We start from the raw sequence: 22,365 nt of genomic DNA, 5'->3' as shown, positions 1-22,365 counted from the left end.
TTATGTGCAATGTGTTTTTTTTTTGTTTTTTTTACCATGGGGTGAGTGTAATATTTTATTCATATGTTGTTTTGTTCATATGTAGTCTGCTGTAACTGTGGAGGCATTCATGCATGCAGCGCCGAGTCCAATATAAATTCCCTATGGTGACAATAAAATGTATTCTATTGTATTACACACATCAGAATAGTGACATCACAACCTTCTTTTGGGGCTGAGTGTGGAGCATTTTCATTGGACAGAAAGCTAACACATTTAGGGTATAAACACAGAATCCCACTCAATGGCCTTTGGGCAGATGTGTGCAATTACATTGATCCAAATGACAGTTGTGATTGGTTACTGTGGCACACTTTCCCACCCTCTCCAGGTTACAGATCATTTGTTTGAATTTTGACCTCTTCAGCTCTTGCCCATTTCTCACTGCCAGCTATCATATCATAGAAAATGTATGGGTATGAATGGTTTTTGAACGAATGTTTGAAAAGGTGGAACACACAGAACTTCATTTAAAACTATATTTAAAAAGCCTTCCTGTAGCTCTCAAGTGAGGAGAGAGACACAGGACATTACATTTAGATACATAAACAAACAAAAACAAAAATCATGACCATATTTGAACTCTCTCCATTTCCCCACCTCCTGCTATGAGTCTATTTGATGCCTGCCACCATGTGGATCCACCAGTTAGCCTGCACGGTCCAGCCAAGCTGCTCACACAGAGCGATTTGCTGGAGGAAGTGCTCCCTGGCCTCGGCCTCGCCCTGTTCCTCCTGGAGCGCATCCCGCAGGTAGCGCATGTCCTCTGCGGCGCTCAGCTCGGGGATGCCTGTGAGCAGCATGAGGGAGAAGAGCGTGACCAGCAGGCGAGAGTGGGAGCGCAGGGAGAGGTACGCTTTGGTGCAAGTGTCCTGAAAGAAAGGAGAAAAGGACAAGAAGATAAGAGAAAAAGATAAATAAAATGACAAATATATACATTTACACAAGCTCTATGCACATACACAGGATTCATTTCCGATATCATCCATCCCATAAAGAATGGAAGGTTTGATGCAAAAAAAAGTATTTTATCAAAGAAATTGTGCACTTTCCAGTACAACAGGTTATACACTGAAAATGTCAAATGGTGATAAATGAAGAATGATAAATATTAAATATTTTATCCACCTACAGTGTATTTAAGTGTACTTATACAAATAATTAGTTTATTTAAAACATGTAAATGTTTCCTGATTAACATGATTCCCCAGATTAAATGTAATATTTAGAACAATTGTATTCCATTACCTTGATTTAATATAAAAAGTTATAATGTAAGATCATGCCAAACTAGTTTATTTGGTACAACATCTCTATGGTTACACCACTTAGACATTTTTGCCATAATCCTCTAATATATCCTCTCAAAATGGATTAAAAGCAGAAAAAAGAATGTGTACAAGTTATTCATATATTGTATATTTTCACAAATTTTTTTTTTTCTACATTTTTCTTATTTAACAAAAAATGCCACAAAGAGACCAACATTTATTGTGTGTGTATCTAAAGCCTGATATATCTTCTGTATATACTCTGTGCTGTAGAGCTAATTTGATGTTCAAAAGCTTAATAATACATCAATGAGGCCTACACTTGCACTGGATGTTCCTTAATTATTATGAATGCATCCACTGCTGTTTATTTTAACACACACCATCCTGCTCCCATGGAGACTCATTAGAGCAGCAATTCTGTAGCAGAAATTGATTCAATAAATATTTTCTGAAGGCTACTGATATGACTGATCCTTTGGACAGTAAGAAAAATATATATGTTATCTTTTAAAGGAAAGCATCAGAATAGTTACAAACTATAATTACATCCACAATTAGAGCTGTGCACACACAATCACATCTTCTCACCATGAACCGTTGAAAGTAGAGGCTTTTGCGGCCTTTGACCCTTCCCATGACATAAAGGAAGTCAGGCGTGAGGACGAACGGAACGCGCTCCCTGCTCACGCCGAGGAAGTGCTTCCTGTTACCCAGGATGTGACCGAAGTCGATGTGTAACAGATTCCCTAAAAAAATACAAGAGCATCAGTCACTACATTATATTACATTACACAAATGCAAGAATAAGTGCGGTCTCTGAACTAAGATTACCTTTGTCAGTGATCATGATGTTGTCATTGTGACGGTCTCCTATACCCAATACATAAGTGGCAACACAGTAACCAGCGCAAGACTTCACAAAGCGCTCCACAGTATTGTAGTGCTAGAGTCAAATGAGATCAAAGAAGAACAGAAAGATATTCATAGAAAATAAAGCAATGCATTTAAAAAATGATCCTTAAATTTCAAGCGGACTACACTATTTTCTGATATATTCTGATATTTCTGAAAATATTGTGGTTCCTGGGTGAAGCTTGAAATGCCTTGAGTATGTGAGAGCGCTCAAAAATTCTATCAGGGTTTGTTTACCTGCCTGTGATGCAACATGTCATTCAATTTAAAATGAAATGCTATTTATAGTAGGTCTGGAGTATGGCTTTATCTTTTTCATGTGTTCCATTTTACTTACAATTTCCTGAAGCGGGCACTTGGACTTGAGCCACTCAAACAGAGCGTCGTTTCTAAAGGCTGCATTATTTCCTCCGTGGCTCCTCTGGACGGCGGCGATGGTCACTGCGTTCCTCACAATCTCAATCATACCTGTTCAATAGAAAATGTCATTCAGTTCACATAGAATAGGAGACTAGAATTGGGGTATTTTACAGTGTCTGTACATCAAACTTTGCCCACTTACTCTCTCTCTCTCTTAATCTCTTAATTATATTCCAACATGCTTTGCCATCCTGTATTTGACTAAAAAAAAAAAGGGAACAAGCTGTTCTGATGAAGTATGCCGCAGTCTTTGAGAAAAACTCTAAACTGAAAACCAATATAAGGGGCAGGAAGCATTTCCTTGGTGGCATATACTAGGTACAATATGTACAAAGCCTGATCCTACAATATGATGTAGGAATGTCAAATAGGTGAAAAAAACAAATACCCTAAATCACTATATTAAACTATTCATGGCTAAAACCTGAATATGAAAGTGTTCCCATTGGTCCCAAGTACCAGGGCCAGAGCTACCATTGAGGACACTTCGGGAAATTGGAGATTTTGGGGGTTCTTAGTCACTTATGTTAGTTAGGCTAGTTGTATTGACTTTATAAACAGTTATTCTTCTTCTTGTTTGAACTATACGTTACTGTTCGTACCTATGTTGTGTCCTGTGGAGATGCAGCCATATGGAACAAGGTTAAGGTCCAGAGATTTCTCCTGCCAGATAGAGTCCATCAACACCAGCGTCTGCACAGAAAGAGACACACACCAAATGTAAAAACACATTCACCACAACATTCAAGCTATAAATAAATAGAATATCCCCTCACTTGAAGAACCAGCATGTCCTGTCTGAGGTCGTCCCCTTGTTTGAAGATGATTCCGATGGGTGTAGGCAAGTTGGGCGACGGCATGGGAGAGAACTCCAGCCACAGAGGTTTCTTCTTCGAGGCCATCACTTTGCATTTGTCCAGCTGGGTAAGAGAGATGTGTGTGTTACTGAGTCTTAAAAAGGCCCTCAGAACATTTATCAGCCTTTTAACTCCAAGTTATGAAGTCCTACAATAACACACACAACGTTTTCTGCCTGAGTTTGAACACCAGGTCACTGTCTGTCAAATCTGATAAGCGACACAGTCCTGATGATGCAGATTAGAGTTTTGGAGTCTTATACCTACCATGTTGCTAATATATTCATGAATATTTAATTTAACAAAGGGCAGATAAATAAAAGCAAACAATATTTAAAAGAAAAATATTTAACAAAAAAGGATTATGCATTTGTACACACGCATATTTAGATATACAGTACATGACAGTGTTGCAGATGTAGCAGGGAGCTGTTTTCAGCCGAAGGCTCTACTAAAGCCACTGTACAGTACTCAGGCAGGTGGGTCTACAGGGGGGACATGGGGAGGAGTTGCCAACCCTGTGGCGGCTATGGCTCAGGAGTGGAGGCTGTGGCTCAGGAGGTTGAACGGTCTTCCTCCAATTGGAAGATTGGTGGTTTGGTGGAAATTGGGGATTCCCGGCACCTCCAGTCCACATGTCGATGTGTCCTAGGGCAAGACACTTAATTGCTCCCGTTGCTGCGCCAACGGTGTGTGAATGAGAATGAATGGTTAGCTTCTCCCTGATGTGCAGGTTGGCACCCTGCGTGGTAGCTCCAGCCATCAATGTATGAATGTGTGTGAATGAGATGTAATGTAAAAGCACTTTGAGTGGTCGTAACGACTAGTAAAGCGCTATATAAGTACAGTCCATTTACAATAAAACTTTTCCGGCCTTTCCAAGCTCTCCATCTCCAGCCAAATTATATATTTGTATTTATATATGTATTTTTAACATTATTACATCTTTACTCTTCCATAACGTGTCAGAGGCATTTACGAAAGTTCAGCCAATCAAATGTGACTTTGTGTGAGTAACCAGCCACACTGGACATATAAAACCACACTCATAGTAGCTAACAGAGAAATATAGAGAGTTTTCATTTCCAGTACAATGTGGAAGTACTCTAATTCATTTAAAACAATCTTTGTTATCTTAAATGAATATTATTACATTACATGCAAAAAAAAAAAAAAGAACCCTAACCCTAACACTATAGTAAGTTAAATCACGCCTTTACTGACCTCTAGTGGTAGTTACGTGATTTTTAGGACACAGGTTTAAATGTGTCCTAAACCTTAAACTGCAGCTGAAGTGAATGACAGAGCAACAACCCCATGAACTGTTTAAGGATACAGCTTGTTACACTTCAAAAAAATCAAATACAAGAGTAACAAGTCGCACCAAATCGCATTGATTTGGAGGTCTTTAGTTACATAGCATGAATACTGTATGTGGTTCAAAATGATTTCTGAATTCTGTTTCATTAGAACATCAGGACCACACAAAGATAAAAAGAAAAACCTTGATGGCATTTTTTATTCAAAACACTGTCATTTAACACTAACACACAACCAGTCTGCAGTCTGCACACATACACAGTCACACACACACACACACACACGCGCTTACCAGGATCCTTCCGGCTTTGATGCGGGGGTCAAAGGGCAGCAAGAATTCATCAGGCAGATTACTGTTTTGAAGAAGCTCTTGAAGCTTCAGTGGAGCTGAAACAGCATCAAAACAGGAACACAAAGACACACTTAAGTAAATTAGATTTAGTGATGTTGCTTACCGTTACCGGGTGGATAAAAGCGTAACATTTTACATGAAGCTCCCTTAAGGCCTCCTGAATGATTTTAGCCTAGGAGCCCAACTGAGATCTTGAAAATCTCTTGTTTTTTTAGTCTTAAGAAGAACTCTGATGGTTATGTTCTTTTAAAGCTACAGAATCATCTATTTGATTTTAAATGCTGTATCAAAGGCTGTAGGCCGTATCATCATCTTAAATTCTAAAGACTTGAATACTGTATAGCCTAATTGTTAAAGTAAAAAATTAAAGTTAGTTAAAATTGTTAATTTAAAAGTTAAAATGTAATTACTGCTGGCCTAGGCATAAGGAGGTTACTTTTCCAACACATTGTGATGCATATTCATTCATGTATTTGTTCCAATAAAAATAATATTGCTAATATTTACACTTGTATTGGAGCTTTAATAGTGTCAAAGTAAATGTAATATTTATTTATTTATAAATTACCAACTTTGGAAGTAATTTGATCATCTTATGTTGTGGAGGAATGACATTTTGCATATTTCATTGATATTGATAATCTTCCAAAGTTATTTTCTGAGGGTTCCTAGGCTAAATTACAAAATAGACCCTTAAAGAAACATCATGCAAAAATGGTGCTTTTATCCGCCTGGTAACAGTCATTTTACTAAGTAACACCACTATTTAGAGATGTAACAACAAGAGGGGTTTTCAAGAATAGGATCAACTGCCAAACATGAAAAAGCCTCTTAAAGGAGAAAAGAAGCAACACCCTGGAATAATTTATATGCAAAAGTAGCTCCCTTGCTCTTACTGAGAAGATATGCATTGTAACATGATCACCTGTTCCTCTATGAGTCACTGGCTGATGAGCAGCTGGTGTGCAGCACCACTTCATATACAGGCAGGTGTCAAATTAAAGGAACAAACTAATTGAATGGACAAGGTGTTGGGCCACCATGTGCCACCAGAACAGCTTCAGTGGGCCTTACTTCTAATAAGGTGTGACCTCTACTGGAAGGATGACCACTAGTCTTATTAAAGATATTCCCTCATGGGGTTTAGATGATAGTGGTGGAAAAGGTGTCATGTCACGAACACATCAGCCTATAATCCCCCATACAGTGGGTGTTGAATTGGGTTGAGATGTGGTGAGCCATAGCATGTTTCTCATCATGTTCATACTCACACCACTCAGGGCTGCTGATTTTAAAGGAAAAAAATCAATTTTCATCAAGTCTGTCTTGAAGTTTAACCCTCCTGTTGTCCTGTCCTCGTCAAGGAAGGAAGGGGGGAAGAAGGAAGGAAAGGAGGGAGGGAGGAAGGAAGGGAGGAAGGAAGGAAGGAGGGAAGGAAGGAAGGGAAGGGAAGGGAAGGGAAGGAGGGAGGAAGGAAAGGAAGGAAAGGAAGGAAGGAAGGAAGGAAGGAAGGAAGGAAGGAAGGAAGGAAGGAAGGAAGGAAGGAAGGAAGGAAGGAAGGACGGAAGGAAGGAAGGAAGGAAGGAAGGAAGGACAGAGGAAAGAAGGAAGGAAGGAAGGTAGGAGGGAGGTAGGGAGGAAAGAAGAAAGGAGGGAGGGAGAAAGGAAAAGAGGAAGGGAGGAAGGAAGGAAAGAAAGAGAGAAGGAGGGAGGGAGGGAGGGAGGGAGGGAGGGAGGGAGGGAGGGAGGAAGGAAGGAGGGAAGGAAAGAAGGAGGGAGGGAGGAAGGAAGGACAAAAGCAAGGAAGAAAGGGGGATGGAAGAAGGAAAGAAGGAAAGGAGGAAAGGGAGAGGAAGGAAAGAAATAGAGAAGGATGGAGGGAGGAAGGACAGAAGGAAGGAAGGGAGGAAAGAAGGAACAGTCAAAACAGACAGGGTCAATTAGACCCGGGAGGAAGACACAAAGGTTAAAAGAACCAATTAAGCCAAATGAACACTGAACAAGTTTTTGTTTTTTTGGGTTGTTTTTTTCAACATTATCATTCCTCCTGTTCATACTGACCATTAGAAGATCTCTTCATAATACACTGACAATGGAAGTGACGGAGGACAAAATCCACATTCTTCTGTGCAACAATATATTTAAAAGTTTATCTGAAGCTAATATGAAGCTTCAGTCGTCCAAATGTGTCAAATCAAGTCTTCTATGTTTCAACGTTACAGTGATTTTAGTGCCAAAGTCTCTTTTTGTTACTATGTTACAAATCTCTTCACAAACTCCAGCTGGTACAGAACGCAGCCGCCCGTATCATAACCAGAACCCCCTCTATTGAACACATCACTCCTGCCCTGCAGCAACTTCATTGGCTCCCTATCAAATCCCGCATTGACTTTAAGATTCTACTCCTCACTTACAAGATCCTTCACAACCTGGCACCATCATATCTCTCTGAACTTATTCACATCTACACACCCTCCCGAACTCTCCGATCCTCCTCCGCCAACCAGCTCTTTGCCCCATCTGCCAACTTATCTACCATCATGGGGTCAAGAGCTTTTAGCCGATCTGCCCCCCGACTTTGGAACTCTCTCCCACCAGACATTTGCACTTCGGACTCTGTTTCCATCTTTAAATCCCGCCTGAAAACGCACCTATTCAGAGTGGCATACTCTGTCTCACACTAACTATGCAATCATGTTCTTTCTTACTTGTTGCACTGATGCACTTTATAGTCACATTCATATTTATTTCTTTATCTTTGCACTAAAATTTACCTGATTTTTTATTGTTTGATGTACTGTTGTCATGTTTTTGTGCTTTGTAAGGTGTCCTTGAGTGCTTTGAAAGGCGCCTTTAAATAAAATGCATTATTATTATTATTATTATTATACTTCCACCACAGCTCAACAGGGAAACACAAAGAGGGAATTAGATGCTGTGAATGTGTCAGACTAGATATGACTAACTCAGACTGCTGAAGCCTCATATTAGCTTCACATTTACTTTTAAATGACTGTGTGGACACACTGTGGATTTTGTCCTCCATTATTTATACTGAAAGCACATTTGAAGGAGATGTTTTAATAGTCAGTGTGAACAGCAGGAAGCTGTCTACTCGGGAGGTAGGTTCTAATGAAGGAAGGTTCTGAGTTGCATTATGGGATATCTAGCAAGTATAACCAGTGTTTGTTTGTTTTTTAGCTTGACCCGTAAGTGCTTAAAAATCAGGATGTGTAAGCCTCTGATTTGCTGATTTTGAACATTCTCTTTTAAACTAAATTCTTCACATGACCCCAGATTATTTGGAACTGCAACTCTAAATCACTGGAGTAGCCCTTTAATTTAAATTTGTTTTTTTTCAATCGAAGCCCTTTGCATGTTTCTCACCTGTGCTAGGGACGTCGTTTGGATAGTGTTGCTTAATGATCATAGCGACCTCCTGTAGAGCCTCCACAGCCTGGACCTGCTGGGTGAAGCTGTCGAGCATGGCCTGACCGCAGCCCAGCAGGTAGGCCTCCAGAATCACAGCCATGCGTTGGCGGAAATACGGACAACCTTCCACCTCGCTGCGGACATACCAGAAGAAGAAGTGGCCGATTCTCTTGCTCTGCAGTGAAAGAGGAGAGAGTTAGTATGGACTGCATGAACAGAAATGCCACAGTAGAGTGACACAGCATGAAAGAAGTGAGGTTAGAGGACTATTAGAAGTACTCTTTAAAGGGGAGACATGGCAACAAAATTGGCAAAATGATGTATTATTTACATCCTTATATACTAATCCTTACATAGTATGCAGGGTTGAGAAGGTTACTTTGGAAATGTAATAGGTTACAGATTACTCGTTACCTATTTAAAATGTAATAAATAATGTAACTATTTATCAAAGTAATGTAACTTATTACATTTGATTACTTTTCAAATTTTCTAACGAATGTATTCAGTGTACCGATTTCGCTCACTAAAATCTAGGGGAGATTTATACTTTTTTATAAATAAGATTTATCTCTCATTTGAAAATGTTTTCATTAGTTCATGTAGATTTTGGATTATAAAATAAAGATATATGATTAAAAAAAAGTCAAAAGTCTGGCATGGGCTTTATTGGTTCCATATAAGCCCATGTCATGATTTATTTACAAAATATTTGAGAAAAATAAAAAGATTTCAAAGAATTAAAAACAGCAATAAATATATTCAGTAACATGTTATATATTAAAAATGATGAAAAAACTCTCCTGAGCAAAATCTTAAAGGTGTGACTTCAGATGTAACCTCCTTTGTAATCATCAACATATTCAAGGTAATTATAATTTAACTACACATTTTTTCTCAGTGACTGTAACAGATTACAGTTACATTTATTTTGTCATTTAATTACGTAACGCTGTTCCGTGTAACTAGTTCCTCCCCAACACTGGTAGTATGGTATGTGTTGCAAACACTGAATATTAGGACTCACCCCCAGAGCTCTTTGGATCAGGTATCGAGCGAGGTAACTGTCATGGTAAGGTTCCACTTTGAGGGTCTGTATGAATAAACAGGATGGAGAAACTCTGTAAGTAATGTCATCAGTCTATAGTCTCAACCTCACTAAACACCTTATGTATTGATTGTATTCACACCCACATAGATGAGGAATAAAGGGACTTCCTGCTTTGTTCACAATGAACAAAAGTCATAATTCATGTGGCCACTAAAGTGCATTTAACGTTTTTCTCAGAAGTCTTATAGTAACTGGACTGACTGCAGAATGAAATTATAGTTGTAACAATATGAATCAAAATAACATAGGTCTTAAAACACAGCTATATTTAAGCTCAGTTCGTGACACATCTTCATATCTGCAATCATTGATTTTTTTTGCACCACCTTGGGGCAATTCAACAAGCTATAAACACAACACATATTATCACCACACACATTCCTATTTTGAGAAATGATTCTGGCTAGATGCAAACACATACCTGCACCAGCTGCAGCAAATACTTCAATACATCGTCATTAGACAGGCTCTCCAGTCTCTGAACTGCTAATCTTCTGACCGTCTCATCTGCAAAGTCCATGCTCAACAGCTCGAGGGCCACGGTTAAGTCCAGTTCACCTGGATCCCAGTTTCCAAGTAACCAGTGGACATCTTCAACCACTCCGCGGTTCATCCAATCTACACTTCGCAAGAATTGTGGGAGGTTAGAGGCGTAGCGGACGCTCTCTTCCCGGAATCTTCTGAGGCAAGCCTTGCTTGTGTTGAACACTGGAGATGGGGATCTTAAGGTTATATTGTCTTTTGATTGGCCCTGGATTGGTTTCAGATGCAGGGAGGAAGGATCTGGGCTGAGAAAGTTGGATGGGGGTGAGGAAGGTGAGGAGGAGGAAGGTGCAGAAGAAGAAGCAGTAGATTTGGTCGGGGAAGGTTTGGAGGTAAGGCTGGCAGAATGATCAGAGGGGCTGAAGCTGTTTGGGAGAACCACAGGGAAGCTGTAGCGGTCCAGAAGGAAGCTGATAGCCATAGAATCAACTATGTCTGGATTGGTAGCGGAGGACAGCTTGTCTGCCTGATAGGTAACAGCCTCTTCCTCCACATCAGGGTAGGACCACATGTGCAGGGTGTAGGGCCCCTGACTGAGCACAGACCTGCAGGGACAAACAAAATACATTTTTAATATCCAAAGAACAGACCACTGCATTATAATTCTGAACCTGCTCATATCTGTGAAACCTGAAATGTAAAATTCTGAAAGAAATTCAACCGACTAGTTGCTCTTTAATCAGCCATGGGGGGATTTTTGGACGGAGCATCATGCATGAAATGTATAATTTATAGCTTTGTGTAATTAAAATGAAGAAAAAAGGTCTTCAGAAATGCTCCTATTACCTGCCATGGACAGTCATCATGTTATTAGCAGTGACTCTGACTAAGAACCACACCAACATGTAACAACTACGACTAAATCAACATTTAGTTATGTTTACGCAATTTAATGTGAGGCAGGCGAGCAACTAATTATCTATCTAACCTGCTAACAGACATTAGCAGTGCACTTTTCCCTGATGACTTGTTCAACAAGCTAAGTTGCAGGAGGACGTGTTCATGTTTGTAAGTTAGATAAGAAGGAGCCTTTAGCAGGAATACTAATGTCAGTTTTTCAGAGTCTTGTGTTGTGTAACAGGATGCTATCAGGCTCAGTGTGAACATCTTCTTCCTATGTTTAAACTGACATCATAACGTTATGCAAAGATTTGATTTGCTGATAACTAACACCATTCTGTTGAATTCATGCAAAACTAAGGGACGCCATCATGAATCCAAAAAATTTCAAATAAACATAACTCCATTTTGGTTTCTGATTATTTTCTCGAAGGAGAACACCTGACAAGTGATTTACCTAGCAAATACGTATGCTACAATAGACAATGCTATTTCATTTCAGTTGGACTTTAACCCTCCTGTTGTCCTCGAGTCAAGGAAGGAAGGGAGGAAGAAGGAAGGATGGAAGGAAGGAAGGAGGGAAGGAAGGAGGGAGGAAGGAAGGGAGGAAAGGAAAGAAGGAAGGAAGGAAGGAAGGAATGAGGGAGGGAGGGAGAAAGGAAAAGAGGAAGGGAGGAAGGTAGGGGGCAGGAAAGAAAGAGAGAAGGAGGGGGGAGGAAGGAAGGGAAGGAAGGAAGGAAGGAAGGAAGGAAGGAAGGAAGGAGGGAAGGAAAGAAGAACAAAAGGAAGGAAGAAAAGGGGGATGGAGGAAGGAAAGAATGAAGGGAGGAAAGAGTGAAGGAAAGAAAGACAGAAGGAAGGAAGAAAGGCGATGGAGGAAGGAAAGAAGGAAGGGAGGAAAGAGAGAGAAAGGAAAGAAGGGAAGAAAGAAGTAACAGTCAAAACAGACGGGGTCAATTTGACCCGGGAGGACGACACAAAGGTTAAAACAAATGACAGTGTACAAAAAGACAATGATAAAAGTAACTCACCTGTGATCTATGAGGAGAAGATTGACAAAGTAGAGTTCCTTCCCCTTCCCTTTCTGCTGGTCTGGTGCTTTATTGCCTGAGGACAATGGTGGCTTTGGGTCTTTGGTTGCAGGGGAGCTGTCATTACCACTGGCAATAATTGTGAAACCCAGCTTTGCTCCACGCGGCAGATCCCTGAGGAGAACATCAAAATCAAGCCACTCATTCCACAGTACTTCGTCTGCGAAGGCCTTGGAAAGGGAAGACACTGAAGAGAGAACCTTGTTACCATAAAGAATAGAGGCTTCTACATAAACAGACTGAGGGCATTTGCTTGGAAGTTTTGGGATGTCAAAGCCAAGCAGTTTGACGCGGAGTTTTCTGTTACAGTCCCATAAGGATATCATGTAGATGTCCTCCACATCCTTCCCTTTGAGGCAGAGATCTTCATGGGAGCTGAATTGGCCGCTGAAACTGTCAACAAGTGGCCAGTCCACAAACTCGACAGTCTCCTCGACAAGCTGTGACACAGGGATCACAGACAGGTGGAGATCCTGATTGGTTTTCAAGCACTGTCGAACCCAATGGAAATCAGTGAGGGGGTAGTCTCCAGATAAAAACTCCTCCCTTCCTGAAACTTTCAATGCTAGACTATCAGAAATGATGTAATCAAATCGCTGGTCTGACATCACCCTTCTAAAAACCTTAAGGAGGACATTAGGTGTTGCGCCCAAATCAACGTGTATGCTGAAGCTGATCTGGCTCATGTAATGGAGGTTGACAGGAAGCTTTCTTTTTAGCCAGTCTAGTAAGTCGTTTGGGATAGGGGCGCATGTTACCCAAGGCTCTGTGGCATACAACTCGTAATCCCGATTCCTTAGCTCTTGTCTTCTTGGAGATGCCAGTTTCCTGCGGGTGAATGTTAGCTCACCCAGTCTGTCTGATGCTTCTTTCTCCAGGTCGTGTCCAATCAGGTAAGACAGAAACTGCTGTTGTTTCTGTTTCTCCTCTGAATCAACTGCCACCAGCGGTTTTACCACTATGTGTGCCAACAGCTGGCCAGTGTCGTCACACGACCATGGAATGTCTAGCGTCCTGATAACTTGACAGTCATCGTAGGCCTCATACCAGTCCTCTCCCCTGGCATATAGCAGAGTGTATCTCTCTGGGTCCAGTATTGCAAGTGGGTCTGGATGGCAATTCTGCTCCTGTGCCTGAAGGTATAGAAACAAACATTTGAAAAGTCTACAGTCACAGGAACCACACAACTAGAATATAAAAAAGCAGTGAAAAAGGTTTAAACAAGTCTGAGAGTCTGAATTAAATTAAAATAGGTATTGCATTACAGTTCTACTGGGGCCCATTGGTTCCAAGGCAAGAGAGAAATGGAAGGGACCAAGAAGGTACCATTTCAATGCTAACATGCCGATGCTTAGTGCAATAATGGTAATATTGTGGACGTGTAAGAGAAAAAAATGTGTTAAAAAATTGTTCATATTTGCTTGTCCATATAAAGGTTACATGAGCAACTGTGCTATATTTACTCAAAAAGCGATATTTGCAGTCAATATGAGTTATGCTGTTTTAAATCTAATGTGTTAAGCATCTTAAATGCAACATCACCTATTGCACATTGGTATGGGCTCATGTGCCGTCCCCTCTTAGTTTCGGGGCTTGAGACTGAGAGAGACAGGTATGATACCAAGGTGTTGCTCATTGTTGTTAATTGCATGGTGTAAACTGAAATGCAGATTATATTATGTAGATTAAGTGTGAGATGACAGCTCCGTGTAAACTGTGATTCTATAGTTTGTAGCTTTGTAATACTTAAATACAGCAAGTTTTGCGATCTCAACTTTGGTAGATTTTGACGTTGGCACCCCTCTGTGCTGTGCTGCAGTCTTTTATCACAGTAATATGGGAACTATACTATTCGCATCTGCACCAGATAGACTGAAGAAACTGAATATATTTACTTAACCTGGAATGTGAAAGAGGATTTAATGCATCCTCAAGACAGAAAGCTGTTTAAGTGAAAGTAAATATCTGTAATATTTACTCTGGACGAAAGTGGTGGACCGACAGATGATGTGTATATTGAAAAAAATCATCTGAGGGTTTTACCTCAGACAGAGAACAAAGAACAATGCACATTTCAAACACACTTTTGAACAACAGGACACCTGTTGTTCCCAGTGGTTTGCCCTACCTGCATGCAGATGCGTAGTCGTAGCTGGTGGACACTGCATTGAGCAGGGAGGATGACTGACACGGACCCAAAATCCATATCCACATTATAGTCCTCTTCACCAGGCTTAAACTCACAGATAAACTTCAGGTTGTTCTCAGAGCAGCTTTGAGTCAACATCCCCGATAGACAGTCTGCAGCACGTGAACCGACAGGTTGATTCAGGAGCAATGTAGGATCCATCGCTACTTATAAGAGAGCAAAACCTGAACATAAATAGTTTCTTTAAGAACTCTTTTCTTATTAATGTAACCCGTGGTAATTATTTACAGGATGGTAATATGGCATTGCCAATAATCTATGTTTATATTAAATAGATCTTAACAAATCTTTGACAGGTGCGACTCTCTTAAGATCCTGAGGTGGAGTGTGTGTGAGTCTGCACCTGTTTGACTGTTTGAGAATGTCAGTTCCCTTTCTGTGACTTCCTCATTCTTTTATATCACCATACTGAAACACCAACATCAGTAAATACCAAAACAGCATTCACTGACAATGAAAATGATTGGACTTCCTTGTTCCCTTTTTGTACAGTAGATAAAAAAATTATAATAGCCTGACATTTCTGACATTTTCATAGTGTCGCGCTTCACAACAGGCCTGTGTAATGAGCAGTTTGACAATGGTTTACTTGACAATAAACATGGTACACATTGATTTCATTCAGTCAACATTTTTATTTTTGTAAAAATGTCAAAAAAAGAGGAGATTGGTGACTTTTGCATTGCAGTTCATAATCAAACGGGTCAAAACTGTGCAGTGCTGAATGTCTCAAAGGAATGTGCCAAACCTGTTTGGGTTGTTTGGCTTGCGGTCAGAGCACAGAGCAAGTCTGAGAAGGTGCTGTCGAATGGAATGTGGATTCAATTTAAATTCTAAAACTGAAAATAGCAAAAAGTAATGCAAATTTCAATGTATAACCTATTTTAAGTGGATTACTCCTATTGCACTGTTGAGTTTTTTGATGTTTTTTTTTTTTTTACCATGGACACAATCTTTCCCTAGCCTTCACCAAGTGCTGCGAGCGCCTAAGAATAACCATACAAAATGTTTGATTATGCTTTACTTACTACAAGCAGATACTATATTGCAGTTGTTGAAGGGAAAACAAGTGAAATATGTTCTTCAGTATCAACATTTTGTGACATCATTCTTCTGGTTCACACGTTCCATATCAACACCGATCGGCGAATAGGTCGATGCTACATTCATCTGTGCCTTTTTGTATTACAGGGAAGTGCTTAATAGTGTGCAGCATGATATCTAATTGAAGTATCACTTAAATGAGGAAGTACTGTAGTTCTCCTTTGAATTCTTTACAAACTACAGGACTTAGTACACTATTTCCCCTTCAATAAGTCAGTCCCTTTTCTATAATATGACAGGCAAATGAGCATGAACTACGTGTGCCTGAATTACTGTGATGTTGCCTTAATATCATATATACATTTGTTAACAAATGCCAGCTTAAAGCAAGCGCTGCCTTGATCTCACATAAATTATATGTGACATTTATGCTGTCTGATCTGGATGACTTTGAACCCTTTGATTAATAAACCAGTTTACATGCTAATGTAACCCCTTTGAGGCTGTCACTTTGGTAAATGGTAAATTAACTGCATTTATACAGCACCTCAAAGCACTTTACACTACAACATTCATCCATACACACACACACTCATACACCTGCTATCAGGAGGAGTTTCTAAATTAAAAAATAAACCACATGGACACAAGAAAAATGTGATTGACCCATTCCTATTTAGTGTGAGGGGAAAAGATGTAGTGTTACAGTACTTTTTCATAGTGCATCAAATTATAAAGTGATCACATCATTGCAATTCTTGTAACTCAGTAAACTGTGTTAATCTAATGGATTGTGTTTTAATAGTCCCCAACCCTAACCCTAACCCTGACCCTAGAGAAGAGACTAGTCTCTCCTTTAACAAGCATGTCTGCATCTCTACAGTTATGCCCAAAGCCACCAAACTGGGTCCATCCATCCATCCATCCATCCATCCGTTTTCTGCCGCTTATCCGGGGCGGGGTCATAGTGGCCTTAGGTTGAGCAATGAAGCTCAGACACCCCTCTCCTCAGCAACGTTCATCAGCTCCTCTTGGAAGACCCCAAGGAGTTCCCAGGCCAGGAGAGATATATAATCCCTCCAGTGTGTTCTGGGTCTGACCTGGGGTCTCATCCTAGTTGGATGTGCCCAGAACTCCTCTAAACGGAGGCATCCAGGAGGCATCTTGACTAGGTGCTCAAACCACCTCAGCAGGCTCATTCAGCAGGCTCATTTTTTTTATTGTACATAATCACAAAAAAACAAAGACAAAAAAAACAAGACCAGTTTGTTACAGGGACAGTCAGTGATAGTGTCTATAATGACAATTCCTGAATGTTCTTCTGCAATTTTCTGTAATAGTCCAGGTAATATTTGTTGTTAAAATCATTTAGATAGAAATAACAACCATAAATACCAAAATTCTATACAATCATAAAAATCACAAATACCAAAAATAAAATATGAAACATAGAAACAGTTCTGGCATATAAATATAAATAAAATAAAGAATCAAATTATCACAAATGATAACATATTGCTAATAAAAAATATAAATCAAAGTAAAAACCTTATATCACACAAATATACAAATAGAACAACATACTTATAAATCAGTATTACCCATCCTCCAGCAGTGTCAACAAAGAGTCAATACAATCGTATGCAGATTGATTTTATATTATTATTAAAACGACATATTCACAGTATTTAGGTTTATTTGGTAGTGTGACTGTTTTTTAAATGTTTGGATCAGTAGGCTACCATACAAAATTAGGTGGGCTAGATTCCCCCACTACTCCTACCTCAGGCTTTCAGTGAAGAGACCTGAGGTCAACCTTCCCCCGCCCCTATCTCCATCTCCTTTAAGAGGGGTATCAAATATAGAGTACAATGAAAATGGCATTGAATCATCATTTTATATAAAATAAAAAATAAATTGTGTCTATTTTTAAATGTATTTAAGTTATTAGTCCCATCATGAACCATACTGTACTATAGGCCCCATTACTTATCATTATCTTTGTATGTATATTTATGACCTGAGTATACATTTAAACCTTTACACATCCATGTATGTAAACATGTATTCATGCACATATTGAGCCTATCCAATTCTCTCACTGTTTTGCACTTGCCAACGCCCTTCCTTTTTTCTGAGTAGTGATTATAACTGTAAGATAAATACAGTGGAGTAAAAAGTACATTCTCCTCTGAAATGTAGTGGGGTAGAGGTATAACGTTGGTGATACTCAAAAACAAATACTCAAGTAAAGTGAAAATACTTAGATATTGTACTTAAGTATAGTACTCAAACTCTCCCAGTTTGTGGGTCACAGCTCCCAGTGCTCCCATTACCACTGGCACCACTATTGCCTTTACTCCCCACATCTCTTCTAACTCCTCTAACAGTCCTTGATTTTTTTTCAAGCTTCTCGTGTTCCTTCTTCCTCATGTTGCTGTTGCTCGGTGTGGCTACATCTATCACCGCTGCCCTTTTCTGTTGTTTGTATGTCCTGTTGGTTAGTCACCACCAGTTTGAGTTTGCCAGTCTTGATCTGGAAGTCCCAAAGGATCTTAGATGGTCATTCTCAACCACCTTAGGAGGTGTCACATACATATATTTATCTCCACAGGTGCAACATCAACAGTTTATTTCCTTCAGCACGCAAAGCATCTCATAAGGCCTCCAGCAGCTTACAACTGTGATTCAAAAATGAAAAAAAAAATGTTCTGTCAAATGCATCTTTAGCTTCAAGGTTGATTGATCAATTATAGCGGTCATCCATGGACTTCCGGTTTAAGGGAAATATGGGGGGCTGGGAGAGGAAATAACAATGACAAGAATTCACAATGACTTACGCTGCTTACAGTCTATACTTAATGATAATTGCCTGATTGCAAACCATTATACGCTGCAAATTTAAGTTGTAGCAGGTAAAATAATCAAATACACAAACATAACATGATAGAAAAGTTTGAGGTAAAAGTGTTTGATTTAACAACAAATTACTGAGCCAAAACAGTCTCTCCCAGCAGCATGTTGTCGCGCGTAAGTCATCTTTTTACTTGGAATATAATCAGAGGTGGCAAAAGTACTCACATGTTGTACTTAAGTAGAAGTATACTTGTCTTAAAAGAGACTCTAAAGTAAAAGTCCTGATTCACAAGTAAAAGTAAGAAAGTACAGGCTCTGAAATGTACTTAAGTAAAAAAGTAAAACCTCACTGACTGACTCACTATCACGTGTGTTCATATGGTAGGAGTCTTCCTGCTGCTGTCATATTCCTGCACTGTCTCTGCACACATTGGGTCTGATTTACTAAAGGTTTGCGTGTGTAGAAACGTGTGCAAACTTGACATCACCAGCTGATCTACTAACGCAGCGCACAGAGGTTTGCGTCTTTCAAATGTGCAAGATAGTACGCGCTGTCCATTTAGTACGTTTGCCATAATGAATATGAATATTTAACAGACATGAAGGTATTATTTCTGACGCTAACTGCGTCTATAAATAATACCTTTGAAGGACAGGTATTAACCTGCTGCTCACTGGGCACAGATGACTTGTATCACAATGGAGACGAGGAGACGGAGGCACAATGACAGAATACGCACAGGATGGAGTTTTTCCACCTGTGTTAATAATTTTGGAGTGGGATATTTTTGGTTTTACTAACAGCATTGACTTCGTCACAAATACTCTCCCATATGTGGGTTTCTTTGGTAATATTTGTTTTTGTTATAACTCAACACCTCTTCCACTAGAACCTGATCACATTTCATTTTGCGCTTGCAGCTTTCTGCTCGTCCAAACTCTCCATAAAGACACGCAAAACCCTCATTTAAATACTGCTGTCTCCACCCCGTTGCACCTGTTTTCATTTACGCAGTTATTCACCCGCAAAACGCGCAATCTATTGCACTGTGCACGCAATTTAGTACCCACTATTTGGGATCTTAGTAAATCAGGCCCATTGTTGGGACTTCCCTTCCAATAGCGGAGCGCACACACCAAAAGGGGGAAAAAAATCTTTTATTTTTTTATTTGCACGTCATGTCTTCTTTTTATAAAGTCATCGAAGTTGAAACAAGTAACGAGCCTTTTTTAACAAGAACGTCCAGATATGTGTGATAAAATGTAGGGAGTCAAAGTAAAAAGTCGTCAGAAAAATAAATACTCAAGTAAAGTACAGATACGTGGACATCTGTACAGTGACGAACAGTAGACCTACACATACTTCGTGACTTCTCATATATATACATGAATAAATAAGTGACAAACGCAGAAAAAACCCGTAAAGCAACACTACTACACTTAAACTTACAAACAAACCGATACAATTACAGCAAAGTGTTCCCAAAAACAGCATCCACAAGCTGCCTCGATAATTGCCCGACACATTCTTTTAAAATATTGCAGCAGCAATTTGATTGTCAAAAATGTAAACGGGCATAATGACTCGACTTGCTTCTCCAATTTCCCTGATTGCATCTTCTCTTGCGTTATTGATCAAATAGATAAGGTGGCAAGGAAAAGCAGTCTCCAAAGCTTTTTGTTGTGCATATTCATTTCCAGTGTTGGGGAAGCTACTTTGTAAGCGTAGCTTGTAAAACTACATGTAGTTCAGCCTGGCAGTAGTTTGTAAAACTACAGCTAAAAAAAAGTAGCTTTAGCAACTACTTATACTCATTATAGTCATTTAACTCAGCGTTTAATAAATCAACATGTGGTGTATATGAAACTAAATATAATAGCCTACAAAAAAATTCACATGCCAGCAGAAATATGCCTCTCAACTCAGTTTTATTTTTTTAAAGAACAAAAGCTGACATGTTGGTCAACATACTGTAGGTTCACCATGTTGGGTAATCTATAAAACATGTTGGGTAATATATGTAAATCACTCAATAAAAAAATGTAATAAAAAACACAAAGAGGTAGACATATTGTAGATCGGTGTGTCTTGAACAACAATGTTGGCATGTCATGACATGATTCATGCCTTTTTTCAAAGGGAGTTCTGGAAAACAATAATAGTAAAATAAAATGTATATTATATAGGTCTTTTTTTAATCAAAAATATTTCATGTTATGAGCCAGAATTGTAGATTGTAAATTGAGTTAAACTACAAAACATGAGCCAAAAAGTAGTTGAAATACTTGACGCAGCAAAAAATATGAATGTAGTTTAACTACCAGCAAGTTACAGCAAATTGTAGTTAAGCTATGTAGTAGTTCAACTACATGTAGTTTAAGTCTCCCCAACACTGTTCATTTCCCTCCTGTTATTGTCATAAAATCAGTTTGTTCCAGTTGAATTGCATCACTTAAAAAACTTCACATTGGACTCCACCTAACCCGCTTGATCTCGGTTTTGACGCACGATGTTTCCAACTCTTATCCACTCCACTCTTTGCGCACCCTCGTTCATATTCTCAGTCCATCTCCGGAACAATTTGAGCAGCGCCATTCTCATCTCCGCGTTCCTCAGCCCGTACACAAGCGGGTTGATGCACGGTGGCACTATAAGCATCACCAGCAGGGACATATGGAGCGTGGCGGCCGTTACCGAGAGGATCTCATTCCCCTTGCGGACGCCTTGAGTTTGAGAGGACGGTGCCACCATAGCCACGGTCCCCTCGACTTCCCATAGTACGTCTGAGGTTGCTTTGAGCAGCACCGGCAGTAACTGCAGGAACAGCATGCCACAGTAGAAAATCACAGTTTTACGCGCTGTGTTGTTGACTGCGTTGAACGGCATCACTGCGTTACGCGCGACCTGGTACATCCTCATGTAAGAGAAGGCATAAACCAGAAGGCACAGCAGCAGAGTAAAGGTACCCATGATTTTCCGATAGACAGCAGAGGCGCGGGGGAAACCCATGTGCTGCTCCATCGTGTCCGGTTCGCACAGTAGCCCCCTGGTGAAATGATCATTATGTTCCTCCCCTGTGCTGTGCAGAAACACTATGTTGGCGCAGCCGATCGAGATGGCGTAAACCCAAATGAGGCTCAAGACTAACCGCAAGCGCACAGGAGTGAGGATGACCAAGTAGTGGATGGCGTGGCACACGTACAGGTAGCGCTCTAGTGCCATGAAAGTGATGGTGACGAGGCTGGAGAAGATGCTGGCGGTCCCTACAAAGTACTGAAAGTGACACCAGGTGCTGAACGCCATCGTCCGGCGTTGGACTAGTGAACGGATGACAGCAGGACCGAAGGTGAAAGACTGCACAAGGTCGCTTAATATGAGGTTTTTAAGGAGAGTGGAACGCGGCTCCCAGGAGAGATCATCCGAACGCCCGAGGCTGAACAGAGTCAACCCGTTAATCAGAAACGAAATGAGAGTCAGCAACACAAAAACACATATGAGAGCTGGGATTGCTTGTCCATATGGCAGTACGGATAGAAAAAGGCAGCTGTCAGCGTCCAGGTGCGGCTCAGTTCGGTTCTCTTCAGTGAACCAGTTGCATTGTCCGGTGCGGTTGTTCGCCGTCATCACACCTTCTGTTGGCATGTCTGTCGGAACAGTCAGTTATGTTCTAATTATCCTTTTCTTTGGCGGAGACGTTGTGTATGTTGCTGGTCTGCAGCGTCCAGCATCTCTGTCCATCTATGACTTCACACATCTACACGCGCGCGTCTCTGTGTGTGTGTTTAATAGTGTAGATTTGTGTCGTAGAAGTTTCTCTGAAGAAAAGCACAGACGACGGAGTGATGAATGTTTCTCTTTTACTCAGTACATGCCAGCATGGAGAAGGACACACATTCGTTTTGCCAAGCAACAAACAGTTTAAGCTTTTATACTGTAACTCCTAGTGGAACTTTGCAGAAGGGAAGTCATAAGGCACTAAAACACATGAACCAACCATTGAACACTGCTGACTCCCAAATTAAGTACACATAATCAATTATGTAGTATTATTATCACGTGTCTTT

The 22,365-nt window shown here is 40.2% G+C and overlaps 2 protein-coding genes across 2 annotated transcripts; both read right to left on the bottom strand.

The window, feature by feature from the left end:
- Positions 1 to 539: 539 nt before the first annotated feature.
- Positions 540 to 14,541, bottom strand: si:rp71-17i16.5 (phosphatidylinositol 4,5-bisphosphate 3-kinase catalytic subunit gamma isoform). The gene is made up of 12 exons (XM_062426590.1): positions 14,320 to 14,541; positions 12,132 to 13,324; positions 10,139 to 10,805; positions 9,634 to 9,699; positions 8,562 to 8,781; positions 5,115 to 5,209; positions 3,422 to 3,565; positions 3,248 to 3,338; positions 2,563 to 2,693; positions 2,145 to 2,256; positions 1,902 to 2,059; positions 540 to 911 (listed from the first exon to the last, which is right to left on the bottom strand). The coding sequence occupies exons 1-12, from the start codon at positions 14,539 to 14,541 to the stop codon at positions 654 to 656; spliced, it is 3,357 nt and encodes a 1,118-aa protein (XP_062282574.1). The 3' UTR covers positions 540 to 653.
- Positions 14,542 to 20,779: 6,238 nt separating this feature from the next.
- On the bottom strand, positions 20,780 to 21,925 carry LOC133987280 (melanopsin). The gene has a single exon (XM_062426589.1). The coding sequence runs from the start codon at positions 21,923 to 21,925 to the stop codon at positions 20,780 to 20,782; it is 1,146 nt and encodes a 381-aa protein (XP_062282573.1).
- Positions 21,926 to 22,365: the final 440 nt, after the last annotated feature.

Source organism: Scomber scombrus, chromosome 10, assembly GCF_963691925.1.
Source record: "Scomber scombrus chromosome 10, fScoSco1.1, whole genome shotgun sequence".
NCBI lineage: Eukaryota > Metazoa > Chordata > Actinopteri > Scombriformes > Scombridae > Scomber > Scomber scombrus.
Note: the sequence above shows the minus strand (reverse complement) of the source record. Positions and strands in the feature narration are given on the sequence as shown.